Source organism: Pongo abelii, chromosome 7, assembly GCF_028885655.2.
Source record: "Pongo abelii isolate AG06213 chromosome 7, NHGRI_mPonAbe1-v2.0_pri, whole genome shotgun sequence".
NCBI classification, from domain to species: domain Eukaryota; kingdom Metazoa; phylum Chordata; class Mammalia; order Primates; family Hominidae; genus Pongo; species Pongo abelii.
In genome coordinates, this window is record NC_071992.2 from 140,336,192 (window position 1) to 140,357,984 (window position 21,793).

At 40.2% G+C, this 21,793-nt stretch overlaps 2 protein-coding genes across 2 annotated transcripts in view; one reads left to right on the forward strand and one right to left on the reverse strand.

Annotated features, from left to right (window-relative positions):
• The window catches only part of FER1L6 (fer-1 like family member 6), a 206,741-nt gene that overhangs the window by 96,153 nt on the left and 88,795 nt on the right, over positions 1-21,793 (forward strand). Inside the window, exons 14-18 of the mRNA XM_054518809.2 lie at positions 254-374; positions 3,086-3,186; positions 8,040-8,130; positions 11,942-12,061; positions 13,838-13,990. Coding sequence (XP_054374784.2) covers positions 254-374; positions 3,086-3,186; positions 8,040-8,130; positions 11,942-12,061; positions 13,838-13,990 — 586 coding nt within the window. The remainder of the gene's footprint in view (positions 1-253; positions 375-3,085; positions 3,187-8,039; positions 8,131-11,941; positions 12,062-13,837; positions 13,991-21,793) is intronic.
• LOC112134726 (putative uncharacterized protein FER1L6-AS1) lies at positions 3,291-5,687 on the reverse strand. The gene is given in 4 exon segments (XM_024251671.2): positions 3,291-3,365; positions 3,938-3,991; positions 3,993-4,133; positions 5,538-5,687. Coding segments are annotated over 4 exon segments (420 nt in total).

The window sequence follows — 21,793 nt, forward strand, 5'->3', positions numbered from 1 at the left end:
TAGTGATCATTTCTAAGCTTTGTTCTGGTTCTGATGGTAGCTGTTAATACCTCTCCATTGTAGCCATCTAACTGTTCATGGTTCATTGCTCACAGGTCCCCAATTATAGACCAACGATGGTGTTAAAAGTTTGATAGTTTTTTCACCATGCCTCCTGAGTCCTGCCCAGAACGTATAAAACATTGACGTGTGACTGGGGTTGCCTGGAAAACACTGATTACTAGCTAACTTCCAGACCTAATTGTTTTCACAGGAATTACAACTATTTGCCATTTGAGGCTAAGAAGCCCTGTGTCTATTTCATCAGCTCTTGGGGAGACCAGACCTTCAGGCTGCACTGGTCCAACATGCTGGAGAAAATGGCAGACTTCCTGGTAGGTGACTCTGACAGGTGATGGATTAGAGAATTGGGAAGCTAGTGGGGGAAGGGATTTTTAAAATCCACCTAGTAGAGGATGTTGACCTCAGTTTAAATACAAATAAATTGAGGATGCTGCATTTAGAGGGCATGTGGATCCTACCATGCAAATCTAGGGGAATGAGACCGCATTTTGCAAAGTCCCTGGACTTGAATCAAACTACCTGAATTCAAATCCCTGCTCTGCTTCTGGCTGTTATAGGATCTAGGTATGGGCTGTTTTTCTAATCTCCAAAGGGCAGGAGTTGACAACTTTCTCACAAAATTGATAGATCCTGGCTTCAACTAATAAAAAATCCTAAGTTCCTGGCATAGTGGACAACTGCCTACAAGATCAGGCCCTGCTTAACTCTATAGCCCCATCTTTCCTAAGTTCTTCCTTACTTTGTTCCAACTACACTGGTCTCCTTTTAATATGTTGAAAAAACCAAGTTCCTTTAAGCCTCGCAGCCACCGCCATGCCTTTTCCTCTGTTACTTTTCCCCTCTCCAGTCTTCTTATAACCCAGACAAATTCCAGGGCTCAGTTTCAAACTTCCTCAGGGAAGAGTCTAACACTTTCTACCCCCTTATCTTCTTACAAAACACCCTATTTTGTTTTGTTTTGTTTTTGAGAAGGGGTCTTGCTTTGTCACTCAGGCTAGAATGCAGTGGCACAATCACAGCTCACTGCAGCCTTGACCTTCTGGGCCCAAGTAATCCTCCTGCCTCAGCCTCCCATGTAGCTGAGACCACAGGCATGTACTACCACCCCTGGCTAATTTTTGAAATATTTTGTAGAGATGGAATCTCACTGTGTTGCCCAGGCTAGCCTGGAACTCCTAGGCAATCCTCCCACCTCAGCATCTCAAGTAGTTGGAACTACAGGTGCATGCATGCCACCATGCCTGACTTTTTTCTTTTTTTTGGTAGAGACAAGATCTCACTATGCTACCCAGGCTGGTCTGGAATTCCTGGGCTTAAGCAATCCTCCTACCTCAGCCCCCAAATCGCTGGGGTGATAGGCATGAGCCATTGTGCCTGGCCAACACCCTGTTCTTTTCCTTTGGACCTCTTATCATACTTTACAATATATTTGTGTGTTTATTTTTTCAATAACTATTTGCCACTGTTTCTATAGCATTTAGCATAATACGTGGCACCTGATAGGGACTAAATAATTATTCGAGGAATTGAATGTCTACAAGTATTTTATAGTGTAAACAGTGCCAATCAATATCCAATCAATGCTAGGTTTTCCCACCTAAGCCTGAGGAGGGAGAGAAAGCTGGGACCTCTGTTTCTCTGACATCTTGCACCTCCCCTTTATAAATTCTTCTCTCCTACTCCCGTGCTCCCACTACTCCGTCCCACATGCCTTACCAGATCATCCTTGTCTTGACCCTCCTGTTCCATTAAAACCTATGCTAAGTCAAGAACAAATTTCTCTGTCCCATTTGCTTTATAATCTTTGTCTCTCAATGTGTGAAACAAAGTATTGTCTCTGACCATGGGGATTCCAGGCAACATGGAGATAAACTCTGAAAGTGGTCAGGAGGCCTAGTCTGGGATCACAGCACATGGAGGTCACGGACTGTCTTGGTTGAGCTGGTCTTACTTCTCTTCAGACAGAACAGATCGTTTATCTCCAAGAGTCTTGACAAAGCAAATCAGAATTTTTTCCTAGAGGCCATAGTGACATTCATTTCTAATTCCTTTCTCAGTGTTGGCATCCCTGCCATGCTTGGCATATCATGGCTAACCACCATGAGAGACATGACTGAATGTTTACTAACTACCAAGCACTGTTTGAAGATATTCACACCCCCTATAGTGTTGTAGGTGGGTTCTGCTATTATTCCATTCCACAGATAAGGAAATTGGGCATAAATGGATTAATTCACTTGTAAGTGACAGAGCCTGGATTTGAACCAAGACAATCTGACTCCGGAGCCCAAATCCTTAACTGTGCCACAATGTTTCCTATTCTTATAGTGAAGGTGTAAAGAGGGGAACATATGTCCCCAGGCACCAGACTTTGGGATATGGTAGAGAATATAGTTTCGTAAATTCTAGCAAAGGAGTAATAACACATATACTTCCCCTTAGGTGCCATTTTCCTCCAGGCCACTAAATAGAATTCTAGAATTTAGGCCCAAAGGAAAAGTGTGATTATTAAGTATACAAGCATAGGGCCATTGCCATATACAATCTGTCCCATTACCTGGCCCAAAACTCATGTAATCAGAAGAATGGGGAACCCTTTAATTTCAGGGATTATTCAATATGATTATATCCCTATGTAAAAAATTGACTTGAACATTACTTTTAAAGTTTTGGGTAATTATATCTAATTACTCTACATTGTTAGCGATTTCTCACGTTATTAGGTTTCCCCAGAGGGTAGATTCTAAATAAATGGTACCCATTAGGGAATGGATCTATAACAGAAACAATGAGTTTGAACAGTATGGGAGAAGACTTGTATCTGGACCAATTCCACTTGTTAAAAGCTCAAAGTTAGAATGCAGTAGCATTTTCCAATTCAAGTACAAGAAAACTAGATAAATCTTCCTTCATTTCCAAAACAAAACAAATAGCTGTTATTTCTAGTACATTAGAATTAGTATCTCCACTACCAATCTCATTCCCACCACCTCATCTCTCCACCCCTGTGGTTTGTTTTCAGGAAGAAAGTATAGAAGAAGTGAGGGAATTGATCAAGATTTCACAGAAGGCACCTGAAGAGAAAATGAAAACAGCGCTCAGTGACTTCATCAGTCAGAGCAGGTACCGGGAGAGACAGCCGGCATAGGCAGAGCTGAGCTTCTGTGGACTCAGCTTTTAATTACCTTGAGAAAGTGGTCGATTTCACATGCATTCAAATGGGTGTTTTAGAGTGCTGTATCCATCTTAATTTTGTTCAGTAATTTCACTTGTGCTTGTGGACTAACTATTGCTTCTTGACACTGCAACAACTCAAACATAAATCAAAGGTGGGAAAAAGCAAAGGAAGACTTACTACAGAGACTCTGTAGGAAACAAGAAAAATGCTAGTAGTGTTAGTGCACCAGCATGGTGCTGTGCACGTGGTAGACACTCAGCAACTGTTTGACACTTAGATGGTCAGAAGAATAAGCTATTAATATATAAAATACTACTGTAGGGCTGAGGGAAAACATCTCTTCGCTGAAGGCTCACTGAAAATCAACTATTTTCAGTGAAATATACTACTCAGTGAGCCTGAAGAGTATATTTCAATATACTATTGTGGGGCTGAGGGAAAACCTTCCCTCCTCTCTCTGAAGGCTCACTGAAAATCAACTGACAAAAAGCAGATTAATAGGAGAAAAGGCATGCAAATGTATTAACGTGCACAAGGGAGAATCACAGAGTGATTACTCAATTACCCAGTGCAGTACAGAAGCTTATATATATCCTTCTTCAGAGGGGACGGGGGAGATGGAGAATGTAGACAGTTCTTTTGAGGGACAGTAAATCACTAGGAAGAATGAATGGACCAGGGAGATGGGAGGCCGACCTTAGGGGAAGGTGAGGGATGAAGCTGCACGGGAACACAGGTTGTCTTATTTTTTTATACAAAGTCCCTCAGGTAATCTCTTGGAGCTGTCCTTAGAAGAATAGATGAAAAGTCTTTCTGGGCAGATGATGATTCCAGTCTCTTCTCTGTTGGTTGGTCTTTCCTGGTTATTTGATGAGATCTCTAGGGAGAGAGTCTTAAGACAATCACATTTAAGCTTTCTTAGTCTGATAGGAAAATTTAAAGAGTCTCTATTGGTGCTTTGGAAAAGAGGGTTGGAGAGACAGGGAGACATGGAAAAGGTCAGAGAGAAACCCTGGTTCTGAGGCTTATTTCTGAGGCCTTGCAATTTTCAAAGCACTCAGCCTGGTGAAACACCATATTTTGGGGAATTGTTTTCTGTGTCCCAACACTATTTAATGAAATTTTTATACAACATATTGAGTATCAATTAGTAACCCTTATTCTAGAGGGAAGACACTACAATAAAAGATAAAAAATAGGGTACATAGTTAGTTATCTTTTACTAAGAAACAAATTTCCCCAAAACTCAGTGGCTTAACACCATAGTTATTATCTCACTGTTTCTGTGGGTCAGGGGTCCAGGTGTGGCTCAGCTGGGTCCTTTGGGTCAGAGTCTCTCCCTGGCTCATATCAAGGTTCCAATGGGATGGATTCACATCCACGATCCTCACGTGGTTATTTGCAGAATTCAGTTTTTCATGGGCCATTGGGCTGAGGACTTCAATTTCTCACTAGCTGTTGGTTGGAGGCCACCCTCAATGCCTTGCCATGTGAGCCTCTCTAAGCTGCCTCTCATGACAGAGCAGCTGGCTTCATTAGAGCCAGCAAGCACAAAGAGTCACAACATCCCAGCAAGACAGAAGTCAGAGTCTCCCATGCCTAGTCTTGGAAGTGACAGCCCATCACTCTTGACTATTCTGTTGGAAGCAAGTCACTAGGCCCAGCCCACCTTCAAAGGGAGGGGATTACACAGTGGCATGAATTGCAGGTGGTAGGACTCACTGGAGCCATCTTAGAGGCTGCTGACCCTTTAAGGAAACAACTTGGACTAACCCTTAAAATTAAGTAGGTTGAGATTTGAGCAAATATGAGAACTTGTCATAATGGAACTAATGAAAAAGGAGTGGAAATTCATCTGATGAAAGGCAGGGAGTAGCTAAATTCTGGTGTTCAGCTTTTTAAGTTCTGCCTCCCCAGTCTCTCAACTACTCAACAATTTTTACTTCACAAAAAAGGAAAGAAAAGAAATAGTTTTTATTTCTTGTTTTTCATTATAAAAGATATATATATATATGTATGTATATACATATATATATATGCTACTCCTGCTGTGAGCTGTTTAGTGCCACCTGCAATTCCCTTTAAGCATTTTAAAAAGCTTCACAATCCATACTTTTAGAAACTGTTTATGAGCAGATTAATAGCTCAATAACTTCTCTATGTTAGGGGATTACTTGGGATGATAGTTAATCATTCCCCCTTTTTTAAGTTTACAACCAACTGAAAAAAATATTAGGATAAGACAGCGATAAAAATGTTACTTTTATATTTGGAAAAGTTAGGTTTGAGAAAGCACCTTGGACCCGAGGTCAAGGCAAGCTTCCTGTTCCCCCGAACTGTTCATGGCCAAGCAGCTCAACAGGGCTTCTCCCTCCATCTCGCCCTTGCCCCTCATAGGGAGAGGGCACTTGCCATGTGACACGTGAAGGTAAGGGAGGGTGTCCATAGCCAGCAGACAGGCTGGGTCTGAAAGATGAAGAATGAACAGAAACATGTGCCGTGGTCATTTACCCCAGTGTTAACGAGGAAACAAATTATTTCTCCCTGTGGGGAAAGGAAAGGGATCAGAAGTGATTATGTCTACCTGCACTGATCCATTCTGGAGAGTGAAATGGAATTCCTTCTGCCACAAGAAAAGGCAGGAATTGGGGCAACAAGATTCCCTCCTCAAAATATAATCCTTTTTATTCTTTTTAAAAAATTCAAAGAAAATGTAATGTTACTAGTGTGTCCAAGGAGGATTTCTAGTGAGGCTTCCAACTGCCAGTGGGTAGAGCCTGGTGTGGGACCTTGGGCTGGGTGGTGTGGCATCTTAGACTTTCCTTTTTGTTTCCTTTATAATTGATTTTTTTCATCAGAAGTGCTCATCACTGAAATGATCATGCTCATCATTTTAAAAAAATAAATATATCAAGTAGGAAAGTTCTTCTGAATTCTCTCTCCAATCCTACTCTCCAGTGAGAAGAGTTTGATTTGTCCTCCTGGACTTTTTTCTGTGCATTTGGAAACATACACCCTCATGTACACACTGATAAAATACCGTATTTCTTCACAAATGATATCACACATTTACTCAGTAGGTTGCCTTTTCATTCAGCAAAATATCACAGGCATCTTTCTACAGGCTCACATAATAGATATCCTGAATATTCAATTGCATGTGTGTGCCATGATATATTTAACTAGTCCCTAATGACATTTAAGTTGTTCCCACTTATTTTGCTACTATGAACAGTGCTACAATACATATGATTGTGTAAACATAATCTTGTCAAATTGTTCAATTATTTTTGAAGGGTAAGAATTCTAGTGTAATTTAGTTTAATTTTGAATCAAATTTAAATTTTGATAGGTGCTATCAAATAGCCTCTAAAACACTGTAAGAATTTACACCCACCTTCAATAGAGTAGAAGAGTGACTATCTTCCAACACCTTCACCAACCTTGAATATTATTCATTTTTTATAGGTAAAATGGTATTAATTTTAATTTGCATTTAAATTATCACTAGTGAGGGAAATATCTTATTTCCCCAAGCGTTTAGTCCATTTACATTTTTCTTCTTGAATTGCATTCACAATCTTTACTATTTTCCTATTTAACACATTTTTAACTTCATCTCCAAAAAATGTTACTACTCAAGTCTTTCCTTTTTTTTTATTTTATTTTTATTTTTATTTATTATTATTATACTTTAGGTATATCTCCCAATGCTATCCCTCCCCCCTCCCCCCACCCCACAACAGTCCCCAGAGTGTGATGTTCCCCTTCCTGTGTCCATGTGTTCTCATTGTTCAATTCCCACCTATGAGTGAGAATATGCGGTGTTTTGTTTTTTGTCCTTGCGATAGTTTACTGAGAATGATGATTTCCAATTTCATCCATGTCCCTACAAAGGACATGAACTCATCATTTTTCATGGCTGCATAGTATTCCATGGTGTATATGTGCCACATTTTTTTAATCCAGTCTATCATTGTTGGACATTTGGGTTGGTTCCAAGTCTTTGCTATTGTGAATAATGCCGCAACATGAACAGACACTTCTCAAAAGAAGACATTTATGCAGCCAAAAAACACATGAAAAAATGCTCACCATCACTGGCCGTCAGAGAAATGCAAATCAAAACCACAATGAGATACCATCTCACACCAGTTAGAATGGCAATCATTAAAAAATCAGGAAACAACAGGTTCTGGAGAGGATGTGGAGAAATAGGAACACTTTTACACTGTTGGTGGGACTGTAAACTAGTTCAACCATTGTGGAAGTCAGTGTGGCGATTCCTCAGGGATCTAGAACTAGAAATACCATTTGACCCAGCCATCCCATTACTGGGTGTATACCCAAAGGACTGTAAATCATGCTGCTAGAAAGTCTTTCCTATTGTTTTTAAACGGTGGGGACACATCTAAGTATTGAGTCTAAAATATTTGTTTTACATACAACTTTTCAGCAAACTTTTGGTGTGTATTAAATTTATAAGATGAAGGAAAACAGTATTTTATGGGTTTTGTTATGAATTTTTATAGCAATCACAATGGATTGTACTGAAAGAAAGTGGAAAAAAATATCTGTTCCCCAAAACTAATGTTGGATCCGGGCATCATTTCCAGTTCTCATTTTGTCTCTTGGAAAAGTTAATACTTTTTAAAAGCTTAATCCTAAATTAAAAATATTGGTTTTATGGCATCAAAAGCTTTTCAGTGTATTGCAGAAACAATATTCGCAAACCTCTGGAATTATATACATGGATTTTCACTAAGTAGGTTTCAAAATTGTTATTCTTTTCTTATAGTGCCTTTATCTCTGAAGCAGAAAAAAAGCCCAAGATGTTGAACCAAACCACTTTAGATAAGAAGCGACTTACGCTGTGTTGGCAGGAGCTGGTATGTGAAAATCTATTTATACTTTGTGGACAGAGTTAAAAATAAACCTCACAGATGAGGCATAGGTCACAGACCAAATGAGGATAAGGTTTAAAGGTCATACATTTTTGGGTTGCAGAGACAAGAGTGAAAAGGGAATATTTGTTAAGTTGGAAAGAAATGAACATTTATTGAAGGGTTATAAGGATGAGCTAGAAGCCCACTGGTCCTACTTCCTACTCTGATGGAGAATAGGTGACCTCTTGCTCATTTTCTTGACCTTCATATTTTGTTAAAGGCGGTAGACTTGCTTGGCCCTCTGACTCACAAGTCAAGAGATCAAAAGAAATATCTATGCTCCTTGACTTCAGGTTCCTCCTATTGAGAATTGTGTTAAAATTTATAAGCGCTTCTTGAGAGCAGGTCAGTAGTTGTTACCCCTCTGTGTCCTGGGAATCTGCATGTGCTAGGTGCCTAATAGTTGCCCAGTTCTTCTTCAGTGACTGGTGACTAGAATTGCCAGACCAAGTCAGGCCCTGGATTATCTCAATTGGAAATGTCAGGTCCAGCAAGGGCACCAAGGGACATTTCATGTGAGGCCAGGATAATTCTGCAAAGAAAAATTACTCAGTGCTTGACTTCTCAGGGACATTTTAAAGTATGAGTGGGGCTCAGAGAGATTAAATGATTTTTTCTAAAGATCACAGCTAGTTAACTGTAATCCAAAAACTAAAACCCAGGTCTCCTAACTCCTCATCCATCCTTCTTCCCAGAATGCTTCTTTTCTGTCCTCTGGAACATTTCAGAGAGGCTAGATTCCCACCATCAATAAGACCTTCTTCCTATGCTGGCTTTTCTCAGCACCTCTGGCTGAAGTGCTGTCTCTGCAGCTTCCCTCTACTCCACGTTTTCTGCAGAGTTCTGTCTTCACATTGTCTGACAGCCCTTGGCCTGATTATTTCAATATCTTTTTTTAGTGGCCTAGGTCTCCCTCCTCATCTCTAGACCTGCATTTCCAGCCTCCTAGTGGGCATCTCCATGCTTATCTCATATCACTCCAAACTCTGTGTATCCTACTGAGCCCATCACCTTATCTCAACTTGTTCCACATCCTGCATTGGCACCGCCAGCTAGACTTACTTCTCAAACAAGAAGGCTAAGCTTCAACATTGGCTCTTTATCTCTCACCTTAAGTAGCCATTTGAATACTAGGTCCTGCAGATTCTGCCTCTTAAAGACTCTCGAACGAACTCCACTTCTTCATCTTCAGAGTCACTGTCTAAACTGAGTTTCTTAGCACCTCTGTTCTAGAGTATGGCAAAAATCTTCCTCTAATCCATCTTCTGTATTACAACCAGCATGGTCTTTCTAAAACACAAGCCTGATTAGATCGTTATTGTTTAAAAAAATCACTGGGTTATCTCAATCATTCATAGGATAAAATCTAAATCCCTTTTGCATGATACATTGGGCTATTTACTATCTGGTCCCAACCTAGCATCCCATCCTTATCCATCTTTAGTTCGTTCGCATATATCTATGCTCTGACAATTTTGAATCCTCGGTGATTATGTATATTCACATGTAACTGTTCCCTCTGTCTTCTTACTCTCTGACAAATTCTATTCACATTTTAAAATTCAGCTCAAATGTCATATTCTCCAGGTAACTAGCTTTGCCCCTGTCTAGTACCACAATGCTTCATACATTTTAATTATGTGCATGTATTGTTTTCACCTCGCCAAACTGTCAATGTCTCAGGGAAATAAAGCATTATTTCTTCTCCCTGTCCCAGACCTGGGCTCCAAGCATAATACCTGGTGTATAACATTAGCAGAGGCTTCCTATGTGCCACACACTCCTCTAGATGCTGGGAACAAAGCTAGAAGAACTTGGTGCTTGTCCTTGAGGAATTTCTAGATTGAGTAGTTCATTCATTCCATAAACATTTATTTAACACCTTTGTGCCAGGAGCGGTTAGACACTGAGCATACAAAAAGGACAAGACAGAGAGGTCCTTGTCCTACTGAAGTTTACACATTAATGATTAAGACAGAACATAGACAGGTAAACAGAAAATACATAAAGATTATTACAGATTGTGATTCAAAAGGAAATTCTAAGAAGCCACAGGGATCAGGAAAACATGGGGGAATGTAATACAGTGGTGACATTTAAGTTGAGGCCTGAAAGATGAGAAGAAACCAGCCATGTAGAGTCTAGGAAGAACATTTGAGCAAGAGGAAACACCAAGCATACCAGCTAACATGGTTTGGCTGTGTCCCCACCCAAATCTCATCTTGAACTCTCACGTGTTGTGGGAGGGATCTGCTGGGAGGTAATTGAATCGTGGGGACAGGTCTTCCCATGCTGTTTTCATGACAGTGAAAAAGTCTCATGAGATCTGATGGTTTATAAAGGGTAGTTTCCCTGCACAAGCTCTCTTCATTTGCCTGCTGCCATCCATGTAAGATGTGACTTGCTCCTCCTTGCCTTCCCCATGATTCTCCCCATGAGTCCTCCCCAGCCATGTAGAACTGTGAGTTCTCCATTAAACCTCTTTCCTTTGTAAATTACCCAGTCTTGGATATGTCTTTATTAGCAGCATGAGAACAGACTAATACACCAGCTTTAGGATGGACAAAGTGTGTCATGTTCTAGGACTTCTGAGGACCAGTGTGCCTAAGGCAGTGAGCGAGGAAGGAGTATTATAAGATGAAGCAGACAGTGGCATGGCCAACTCACGCAGGGCCTTAGAAGTCACTGTAAATATTTTTTTTTTCCTAAGCATAAATGTGAGCTGAACAAATGAATCAAACACTTTTCGGTTTTCCAACCACTTGTACTGAGCTTTCTGGCAGCATTTCTCATGCAATGTCTTCTTGGTCTGAAAGCAGCCACCATACCTCTGGGAAGAGGTGGTGAGTGCAGTGGTTAAGCACGTAGACTCTGGATGCAGCTGGGGGTCAGCTCTGGCTCTGCCATTCAGTAGCTGCATTACTGCTTCCTCAGCTGTAAAATGGGAAAAATAGAACCTACCTCATAAGGCTGTTATGAGGAGTAACAAAGGATTAATACAGTGGTTAGAATGTTGCCTGGCACAGAAGAACAGCTCAGTACACCTTAAGCTGCTATTATCATAGTAGTTGTTGTTAAATATCAGAAAGCCTGTGTATTAGTCTGTTCTCACACTGCTAATAAAGACATACCCAAGACTGGGTAATTATAAAGGAAAGAGGTTTAATTGATGCACACTTCCACATGACTAGGAGGCCATGGTGGCCTCCAGTCATGGTGGAAGGCAAGGAGGAGCAAGTCATATCTTACATGGTGGCAGGCAAGAGAAGTGCCAAGCAAAAGGGGGAAAAGCTTCTTATAAAACCATCAGATCTCATGAGAACCTTACTCACTATCACAAGAACATCATGAGGGTAAACGCCTCCATGATTAAATTACCTCCCACTGGGTCCCTCCCATGATATGTGGGGATTATGGGAATTACAGTTTAAGATGAAATTTGGGTGGGACACAGCCAAACCATGTCAGCTTGGATTCAGGTGCTGGTTAATAAGCCATGTGACCTTGATAAACCTATGGCCTTTCTGGGCTTCAGCTTCTCATCTGTCAAGCAGAGGTGAGATGATATTACTGCCTCCATAATCCTGTGAAATTTCCACCAAGGAGGCAGCGTGCACGGTGGCAGACCCTGGAACAGTCCACGTGAGTGACTCAGCGTGGAGCTCACCAGGACCTTCAGGTGTCTTCAGCAACAGGACGCTGCTTGTTGTCCAGATCTCTTGAAAGACCCACACTGACTCTTGTCTTATTTTAGGAAGCAATGTGCAAGGAGGCCAAGGGGATCATTCAGCAGCAGAAGAAAAAGTTATCTGTTGATGAAATGATTCATGAAGCCCAAAACTTTGTGGAAAAAATCCGCTTTCTTGTTGATGAGGTAACTGACTCTAAAGGCAAACCTCATTTGGAAGGTTAGACTGAATGTCTTCCAGGGAGGTTTGAATGGTTGGTACGGGTGAAATGTGAATCAATGTTTTTCTCCCCAGCCCTAGTGGGCTATGCAGGCACTCCTAGTTTAGAGAAGAGATTTTTAAATTAAACCAAACAAGTACAGCTTTATTGATTTTTTTTTTTTTTCACAAAGCCTGAACATTCAGCAAAATAAAAGGCACATTCGCTAATGGGCTCAAGTGAAGTCAACATAAGCACAGGAACTTTGATAGGTTTTCAACTATAAAAGGATTTAAATTCGTGCCCAGTAAAGGGCAGGGCAGCTTCTGATTTTAAAGTTAGTTGTAAACAGTTTCTTCTGGTGACTTCTAGAATGACCTGTTTAAAAACAGCCCTCATATTTGCATCTGTCAGATACTGACACTCGTTCTTGAAGCCTGCAAATGTGTAGAAACTTCTAAAACAGGGTTTTATGTGGGAAGATTTCAGGGAGAGAGATTTACTGCTTCTGTTTTTCTTGAAAGTTGTAGTTCTTGTTGCAAATCAGTCATTCCCTGGAGGCATATTACTAGGTGAGACAGGCAGTCAGTAGACATAGGAATCTGAATAAGCACTCAGAAGAGAGAAGGGATGTCCTCTTTGGGGATTAGTTATACCTGATCACTAGGGTTTGGAAAGACAGAGCATCTGCTTCCAGTCCAGGAATGTCAAACCCTTGTTTATAACAATATACTTCCTTTTTGTTTTGAGAGTTTTGTTTGTTCAGAAATGTGCATTTCAAACATCCATAACATAATGGGCCACTTGACATGGACTTCTACTCTTCCTATCTTGATTAATTCAACTTTAAAGTCCAATTTCCTGTGCAATTTAGCTGAGTTCCTGCTGAATAACCACTTAAAATGGAACTAAAATATTTTGCAATCATATCATAGGTACACAGTTCCTTGTAGAAATACTTGCCTAAGAGCAAGTGTAAGCAAGTGTAAGTCGTTCAAAGACATTCATAGATTTTTGTTTTTGTTGTTTCATTTGACTATTCTGGAAATGTTATTTGACTCTGAGTAGTGCTTAAAACTAAATCATTATTACAAGATTGGAAACAAAATCCATGGGAAGTTGTGCAAAAGTGTTTGTCCTGCAGATGAGAAAAGTAGGCTACCAAAGATGCCAAATCACAGGTCCAGCTTGCATGTTCTCATATGAGCAATTTGGCACGTGGGTTTGTAGGCACTTTATTTATTTATTTTTGAGACAGAGTCTTGCTCTGTCTCCCAGGCTGGAGGGCAGTGGCATGATCTTGGCTCACTGCAATCTCCTCCGCCTCCTGGGTTCAAGCGATTCTTCTGCCTCAGCCTCCTGAGTAGCTGAAACTATAGGTGAGTGTCACTATGCCCGGCTAATTTTTGTATTTTTAGTAGAGACGTGGTTTCACCATATTGGCCAGGATGATCTCGAACTCCTGACCTCATGATCCATGTGCCTTGGCCTCCCAAAGTGCTGGGATTACAGGCATGAGCCACTGCGCCTGGCTGTATGCACTTTTAATTCATGACCTAAGTAAGGCTTTCTCTTCTCTAGGAAATTGCACTTAATTTGCTTGATGGCATAGATGTTTTAGTGCCTAGATGGTGTCAGTCACAGCATTTGTTTTGTCGAAGAGGGAATATTTCAGGATAGCAGAACTCTGCAAGTGCCTTTGTTCAATGCCAACCTTTCAAATCCCAGTCCTATTCAATCCCAACTCCCTCTATTCCCACAGCCCCAGCACACTATCCCTGACGTTTTCATCTGGATGCTCAGCAACAACAGGAGAGTGGCCTATGCCCGCATCGCCTCCAAAGACCTTCTCTATTCCCCTGTCGCGGGGCAGATGGGCAAACACTGCGGCAAGATCAAAACTCACTTCCTCAAAGTAAGTGTGCAGTATTTTAACTAAAAGAAGGGAGATCTCTGTTTCTCTAGGATGGCTCAGACTTTCTAGTGTGTGTCCATGGCTCTGACCATTCCCCAGTGCTTTCAAAGGTAGGAGGACAACTAGAACACCTTGGTGCCTCTTGGTTCAAAGTGCAATTCAGTAGACCACCTTTAGGTGGAATTTTTTCAATTTTTTTAACTGTTACATCACCAGACACACATAAGTTTCTTTTTTTAATCTAATGGGTTACTTTAATTTTTACCTCTTTGATTACTAGTATTAATAACAATGAACCTTAAGGTTTTTTTTTTTTTCGAGACAGTGTCTTGCACTGTCGCCCGGGCTGGAGTGCAGTGGTGCGACCTCAGCTCACTGTAACCTCTGCCTCCCAGATTCAAGTGATTCTCCTGCCTCAGCCTCCCAAGTAGCTGGGATTACAGATGCCCACCACCATGCCTAGCTAATTTTTTGTATTTTTAGTAGAGACAGGGGTTTCACTATGTTGGCCAGGCTGGTCTCAAACTCCTAACCTTGTGATCTGCCTGTCTCAGCCTCCCAAAGTGCTGGGATTACAAGCGTGAGCCACCGTACCTGGCCATTTTTTTTTTTAATTTCAGTAGCTTTAGGGTTACAAGTGGTTTGTGATTACATGGATAAGTTGAATAGTGGTGAAATCCAGAATTTCAGTGTAACTGTCACCTGAGTAGTGTACAATGTATGAATAGGTAGTTTTTTGTCCCTCATCCCCATCCCACCCTTCCCTTTTCTGAGTTTTCAGTGTCCATTATACCACTCTGTATGACTTTTCATACCCATAGCTTAGTTCCTGCTTATAAGTGAGAACATACAGTATTTGGTTTTCCATTCTTGAGTTACTTCACTAAGTAATGGCCTCCAGCTCCATTCAAGTTGCTGCAAAAGACATTATTTCATTCTTTTTTATGGCTGAGTTGTATTTCATGGTGTATGTATATCACATTCTTAATCCAGTCATCAGGTGATGGACACTTAGGTTTTGATTCCATATCTTTGCAATTTTGAATTGTGCTACAATAAACATATATGTGCTGGTGCCTTTTTGAGCTTTTTCTTTGGGTAGATACCCAGTTGTTGGTAGTGGGATTGCTGGGTTGAATGGTAGATCTACTTTTAGTTCTTTGAGAAATCTCCATAGTGTTTTCCATAGCGGTTGTGCTAATTTACAGTCCCATCAACAGTATAAAAGCATTCCTTGTTAGCTGCATCCATGCCAACATCTATTGTTTTTTGACTTTTTAATAATGGCCATTCTGGCTGGGGTAAGGTGGTATCACAATCATTGTTTTAATTTGCATTTCCCTGATGATTAGTAATGATTAGTAATTTTTTCATATGTTTGTTGGCCATTTATATATCTTCTTTGGGGAGACGTCTATTCATGTCTTTTATCAACTTTTTAATGGAATTATTTATTTTTTTCATGTTGATTTATTTGAGTTCCTTGTAGATTCTGGATATTAGTCCTTTATGGGATGCATTATTTGCAAATCTTTTCTCCCATTCTGTAGGTTTCTTTTTACTCTGATGATTGTTTGGCTGTGCAGAAGCTTTTTAGTTTAATTAAGTACCATTTATTTTTGTTTTTGTTGCATTTGTTTTTGGTGTCTTAGTCGTAAATTCTTTACCAGAAGAGTTTTTTCTAGGTTTTCTTCTAGAGTTTTTATGGTTTCAGGTCTCAGATTTAACTCTTTAATCCATCTTGAGTTAATTTTTTGTATATGGTGAGAAATAGAGATCCAGGTTCATTCTTCTACATGTGGCTATCTCGTTTTCCCAGTACCATTTATTGATAAGGCATCCTTTCTTCAATTTGTGTTTTTGTATGTTTTGCTGAAGATCAGTTGGTTATAAATCTTTGACTTCATTTCTAGGTTCTCTATTCTATTCCACTGACCTATATATCTACTTTTATACCAGTACCATGTTGTTTTGGTAACTATAGCCCTGTATAATTTGAAGTCAGGTAATGTGATGCCTCCAGATTTGTCCTTTTTCCTTAGGATTGCTTTGGCAATTTGGGCTCTTTTTTGGCTCCATATGAATTTTAGGATAGTTTTTTCTAATTCTGTAAAAAATGGTGGTATTTTGATAGGAGGGGCATTGAATCTGTTGATTGTTTGGGGCAGTATGCTTATTTTCATGATATTGATTCTTCCAATCCATGAGCATGTGAGGTATTTGCATTTCTTTGTGTCATCTATGATTTCTTAGAATGAATATTTTTCTATCAGTTTCCTCATTACCTTTTCACTTGTGTAATTTGTCCATGGCATCTTCTCACATGAGTTAATCTGTATTTTAAAATAGTTTCAAAGAAAATTAGAAGAAGGACAGAACAGCTAGTTCAGGATTCCTTGTGACTTTAAATTGTAAAAATATAAAATGTTCAACTTGGGAGTGCCGCACACTTCATCAAGACAGAGTCCCCAGATGCCTTCTGGGTGGGCCCTTATAGGCATGGATCTCTGGACAGATTCTACTGTCTCTAACTCAAGATTTGAGCTTTGCTTGGAGGCCCTGGGTATTTTACCTCCACTACAAATACATTTTTATTCCAGTGAGTATGAATGAATAAGGGGAAAATGTGTCCAAAGCCTTTACCCCCACCAGCAATTGACAAGAGTACAAGTTGACTGATTAACTTTTCCTAACTCATAGCTGACTGTCCTCCCAATATCAGTTCTGGTTTCTTGCTATAAAATAATTATTCCTTTACTAACTCAGGGAGGGTGAAAAGGCTCAAAATCATGCCATAGAAGAACGGGTAAAGAGATAGCAGTTCTTAGCTGAGGAGATTTGATAGCATGAGAATGTAGTTTCAGTGTTTGTGGGGCTAGTATATAGATGGAAGGGAGGTGTAGGAGAGAGAGAGATCCAGCAGGTAAAATCAGGCCCTACAAAGACGTTACAGGGAAATAGTTTCCTAAATGTCCTAATGTTCCCAATGTCCTATGTCCTAAATGTTCCTAAGTCCATAAGGCATTCTTCATCCTTAGAGGTGTTAGTACACCCTAGGCAACTATTTGACATAAATATGGCAGCAGGCAGCTAAATTAAATAGCCTCTAAGTGCTGTCCAACCTCAAGAGTTTACTATAGATGTGATTGTTAAATGTTGCAGACAGAAGGGCCCTATTATTAAGCATGAGAGACAGTGTGGGATAATGGTTTAAAGCATGGACTTTGAAATAAGGTGAATTTGGGCTGGAATTTGTATTAGATCACTAGGGCTACTGTAACAAAGTAGCATAAACTGACTGGCTTAAACAACAGAGATGTATTATCTCATGGTTCTGAAGGTTAGAAGTCCTAGGTCAAGGTGTTGGCAGGGCCATGTTCCCTTGAAGGTGTTAGGGAAGAACATGTTCCAGGCCTCTCTTCTAGCTTCTGGTTGGTTCCATGGCTTTTACTAGAATGGCGCCAATCTCCATATGCCATTGTTCCTCTGTGTCTGTCCCTTCATATGATATTATTTTTATGACTCCAGGCATATGGAATTAGGGACCTACCCTACTCCAGTACAATGTCATTTTAACTTAACTAATTATATCTGCATTGACCCTATTTCCAAATAAGGTCATATTTTGGGTGTTGGGGATTAGAACTTCAACATAAAAATTTTGTGGGACCACAATTCAACCCATAACAGAATTCCAGGGCCAATATATACTAGTTGTATGACCTTGGGCAATTTAACATTCTTCAACCTTCAAATGGATAAAGAATGTTCATCCTATTTTTCATTCATTAAATGGAGATTATGGTGAGAAACAAGTGAATAAATGCAAGTAAAGAACACGTAGTTGTGCCTCACAGAGTAATCACTCAATAAATGCTGGCATTCGAACAACTAGACATCCGCATTCCCAGAGGACATTGCTGTAATTTTGTCCCCCTCATGTCCAGTGAGTTGTTTGAGGCTCTCCGTGTTATTTTCTGTCATGTATGTAAAATGATTTTGTTTTAGAGACAGCACCTTACTCTATTGCCAAGTCTGGAGTGCAGTGGTAAAATCACAGCTCACTGCAGCCTTGAACTCCTAGGCTCAAGCAATCCTCCCACCTTAGCCTCCTGAAAAGCTAGGTCTACAGGCATGTGCCACCACATCTGGCTCATTTTTATTTCTCATAGAGATGGGATCTTACTATGTAACCCAGGCTTATCTCAAACTCCTGGCCTCAAGTGATTCCCCTGCCTTTCTTGGCCTCCCAAAGCACTGAGATTACAGACGTGAGCCATTGTGCCTGGCCTGAAATGGCTTTTAAACCCACTCCAGTAAAACTATAACTGAAAAACAAAGTTTTTCACCCAAGTCATTCACCACAATTATCAAGAATTTTCTTTAACTTTCTCCATTCAAAGAATGCTAAGGAGGCAAGAAATATTTATCTTAAAAATACCAAAACACTTCAGAAGGCCCTGTGCTAAAAATACTAGAAAGGTGATATAAAGTTACTCACTTCTAAATATTTTGATGTATCCTGGCACTATTTAAAATTAGAACAAAGAACAGCTGTCAAATAAAGTCAGAGGTTAGAAGAGTTGAGAATGCAGAACTTTTGCCCTGGAGCATTCATCATCTGAATATTATCTTCATCTGTAAACCTTAGCTTATTTCTTTATTTGTATTTTCCTTTTGCCATTGGAATTGCTCTGGGCAGTAGCTTTCTGGATCTTGTTGAATCCAGTTATATAAACTTGATAAAATATCTTGATAAGATGATTCAGCGAGACCATTTTCATTCCTGTTTTGATTTTCACTCCTGACTTTAAGTCCCCTCTCACCCACCATCTCTCTTTATGCCCCTTTCTCTTCACTGAATGGGCAAGACCAGAAAAAGCAAAGGCTGCACCAGGGACACTGAGTATTCCCTCATCTGCCACTCACTCCAGTTTTTTAGCTGGGAAATAGGAAGTGAAGGTGGGTGGGGGTGGGGAGGGGAACATAGAATGTAAATCTCTAAACTCTCTAAGCTTAAGTTTCCTCAAGCTTTATTCTGTGGAGCTGCTGTTCTTTGAGTGACTCTGTAAATGTTCCATGTTCAAATGCTTTTAAGAAGTTGCAGTTGTAACCTTGGAAACTCTTGCAGTGTCACAGTGCCCATTAACCAGTGGAAGGTTCCAAGAAGTCCTGCAGTTGGGAAACATCTTTAACTTTTTTATATTTGATTATTTTACTTTAAGTTCCGGGATACATGTGCACAACGTGCAGGTTTGTTACATAGGTTAACGTGTGTCATGGTGGTTTGCTGCACCTATCAACCTGTCATCTAGGTTTTAAGCCCTGCATGCATTAAGTATTTGTCCTAATGGTTTCCCTCCCCTTGTCCCCCACCCCCTGACAGGCACTGGTGTGTGATGTTCCCGTCCATGTGTTCTCATTGTTCAACTCCCACTTACGAATGAGAACATGCAGTGTTTGGTTTTCTGTTCCTGTGTTAGTTTGCTGAGAATGATGGCTTCCAGCTTCATCCATGCCCCTGCAAAGGACATGATCTCATTCTTTTTTATGGCTGCATAGTATTCCATGGAGTATATGTGCCACATTTTCTTTATCTAGTCTATCATCGATGGGCATTTGGGTTGGTTCTGTGTCTTTGCTATTGTGAACAGTGCTGCAGTAAACATAAGTGTGCATGTGTCTTTATAGTAGAATGATTTATAATCCTTTGGGTATATAGACAGTAGTGGGATTGCTGGATCAAATGGTATTTCTGGTTCTAGATCCTTGAGGAATTGCCACATTGTCTTCCACAATGGTTGAACTAATTTACACTTCCACCAACAGTGTTCCTATTTCTCCAAAGCCTTGCCAGCATCTGTTGTTTCTTGACTTTTTTATAATTGCCTTTCTGACTGGTGTGAGATGGTATCTCACTGTGGTTTTTGATTTGCACTTCTCTAAAGATCAGTGATGTTGAGCTTTTTTCATGTTTGTTGGCTGTATAAATGTCTTCTTTTGAGAAGTGTCTGTTTATGTCATTTGCCCACTTTTTAATGGGGTTGTTTTATTCTTGTAAATTTGTTTAAGTTCTTTGTAAATTCTGGATATTAGACCTTTGTCAGATGGGTAGAATGCAAAAATTTTATCCCATTCTGTAGATTGCCCATTTGCTCTGATAGTTTATTTTGCTTTGCAGAAGCTATTTAGTTTAATTAGATCTCATTTGTCAATTTCTGCTTTTGTTGCAGTTGCTTTTGGCAATTTCATCATAAAATATTTGCTCATGCCTATGTCCTGAATGGTATTGCCTAGGTTTTCTTCTAGGATTTTTATGGCTTTGGGTTTTACATTTAAGTCTTTAATCCATCTTGAGTTAATTTTTGTATAAGGTTTAAGGAAGGAGTCCAGTTTCAGTTTTTGGCATATGGCTAGCCAGTTTTCCCAGCACCATTTATTAAATAGGGAATTCTTTCCCCATTGCTTGTTTTTGTCAGGTTTATCAAAGATCAGATGGTTGTAGATGTGTGGTGTTATTTCTGAGGTCTCTGTTCTGTTCCATTGGTCTATATGTCTGTTTTGGTACCAGTACCGTGTGAAACATCTTTAACTTTTTAAGCCCACATTTGTCAAGCTTATGCATCCAGAATAGCTATTTGTAGGCTTTAGGAAACTTCTCTTCCTAAAGGCCCAGTTTGGGAACTATTAATACAGAGGAAACAAAGTGCCTCATCTGTAGTCACATGGCTAAGTAATGATTGATCAGTAACAGCAATGAAGGTTTTGCAGTCCCCGGTTGCATGATCTTTCTTTTTCTCTAATTTAAACATATTCACGATGCTACTAAAAATGATGGAACAGAATTTGCAGAACTCAGCCCAACTCACCACTCAAAAGTTCATGATCCTCTCCTTTTAGTCTTATCCCCACTGTGCTCCCGATGGCTGGAAATGTGGAAATGGAAATTCATCACCAAAAGGAAACCCTTCCTAAGGAAGGAGCTAGATGCTCTCAGAGCCCAGAGGGTGGCACTCAACCTTCCTCTTCTTGAGTTAGCTCTGTGCTGAGTCCACTCCTCACTCCCATCGCCATCCCTATCCTACCTTCTCTCCACAACAGGGAGTCCATCTCCTGTTCTCCAGGTTCCAGCTTTTCATCTAGCTTTTCCTAGGATGCAGCAGGAGGTGATGGCTAAATAGCACCTTTCTCTGTCCTGCCACAGAGTAAAACCTCTACCACATAAACAAAACTCACTCTCACTAATACTGACCAACTCCAACACAGTTCATGTGAGTTACTACCTCTCTCTCTCCTTCTCTCACTTGCCAAGACTTCCTCTTCCTTTTGAGCCGGCTGTCTTGCACCAGGACCCCGTGGGAGGTCAGGGAGGTACAGGGGAGACTGAGCCTTTAGCATTCTGTCTCATGCAATATTTATATATGGATGATCACAGCTTTTTGATGCATTTTTGCATTCTTAATTGTTTTTCTCTGTTGTGTTTTCTTTTTTCCTACCTTTCCATGCTATTCTCAGAGGGAAATACCTTGCTGTGGTTGGTGAGGCTTCAGGGCACATGAGAGAGGAAGGAGAGTGGGGAAGCAGGTGTAGGAGCCAAGGGAGAGCTTTCCTTTGGCTCTCTGAAGCTTCGCTGAAAAATCAATTCACAAAAGGTCGATTAATAGGAGAAAAGGCGTACAAATTTATTTAATGTATATATTAAATATACACATTAATATATGGGAGCCTTTAGAAGGAAGATTCCAAAATAGGGGGAAATCGTCCATTTTTATGCTTAGGTTCAACAACATATGGATGGACATG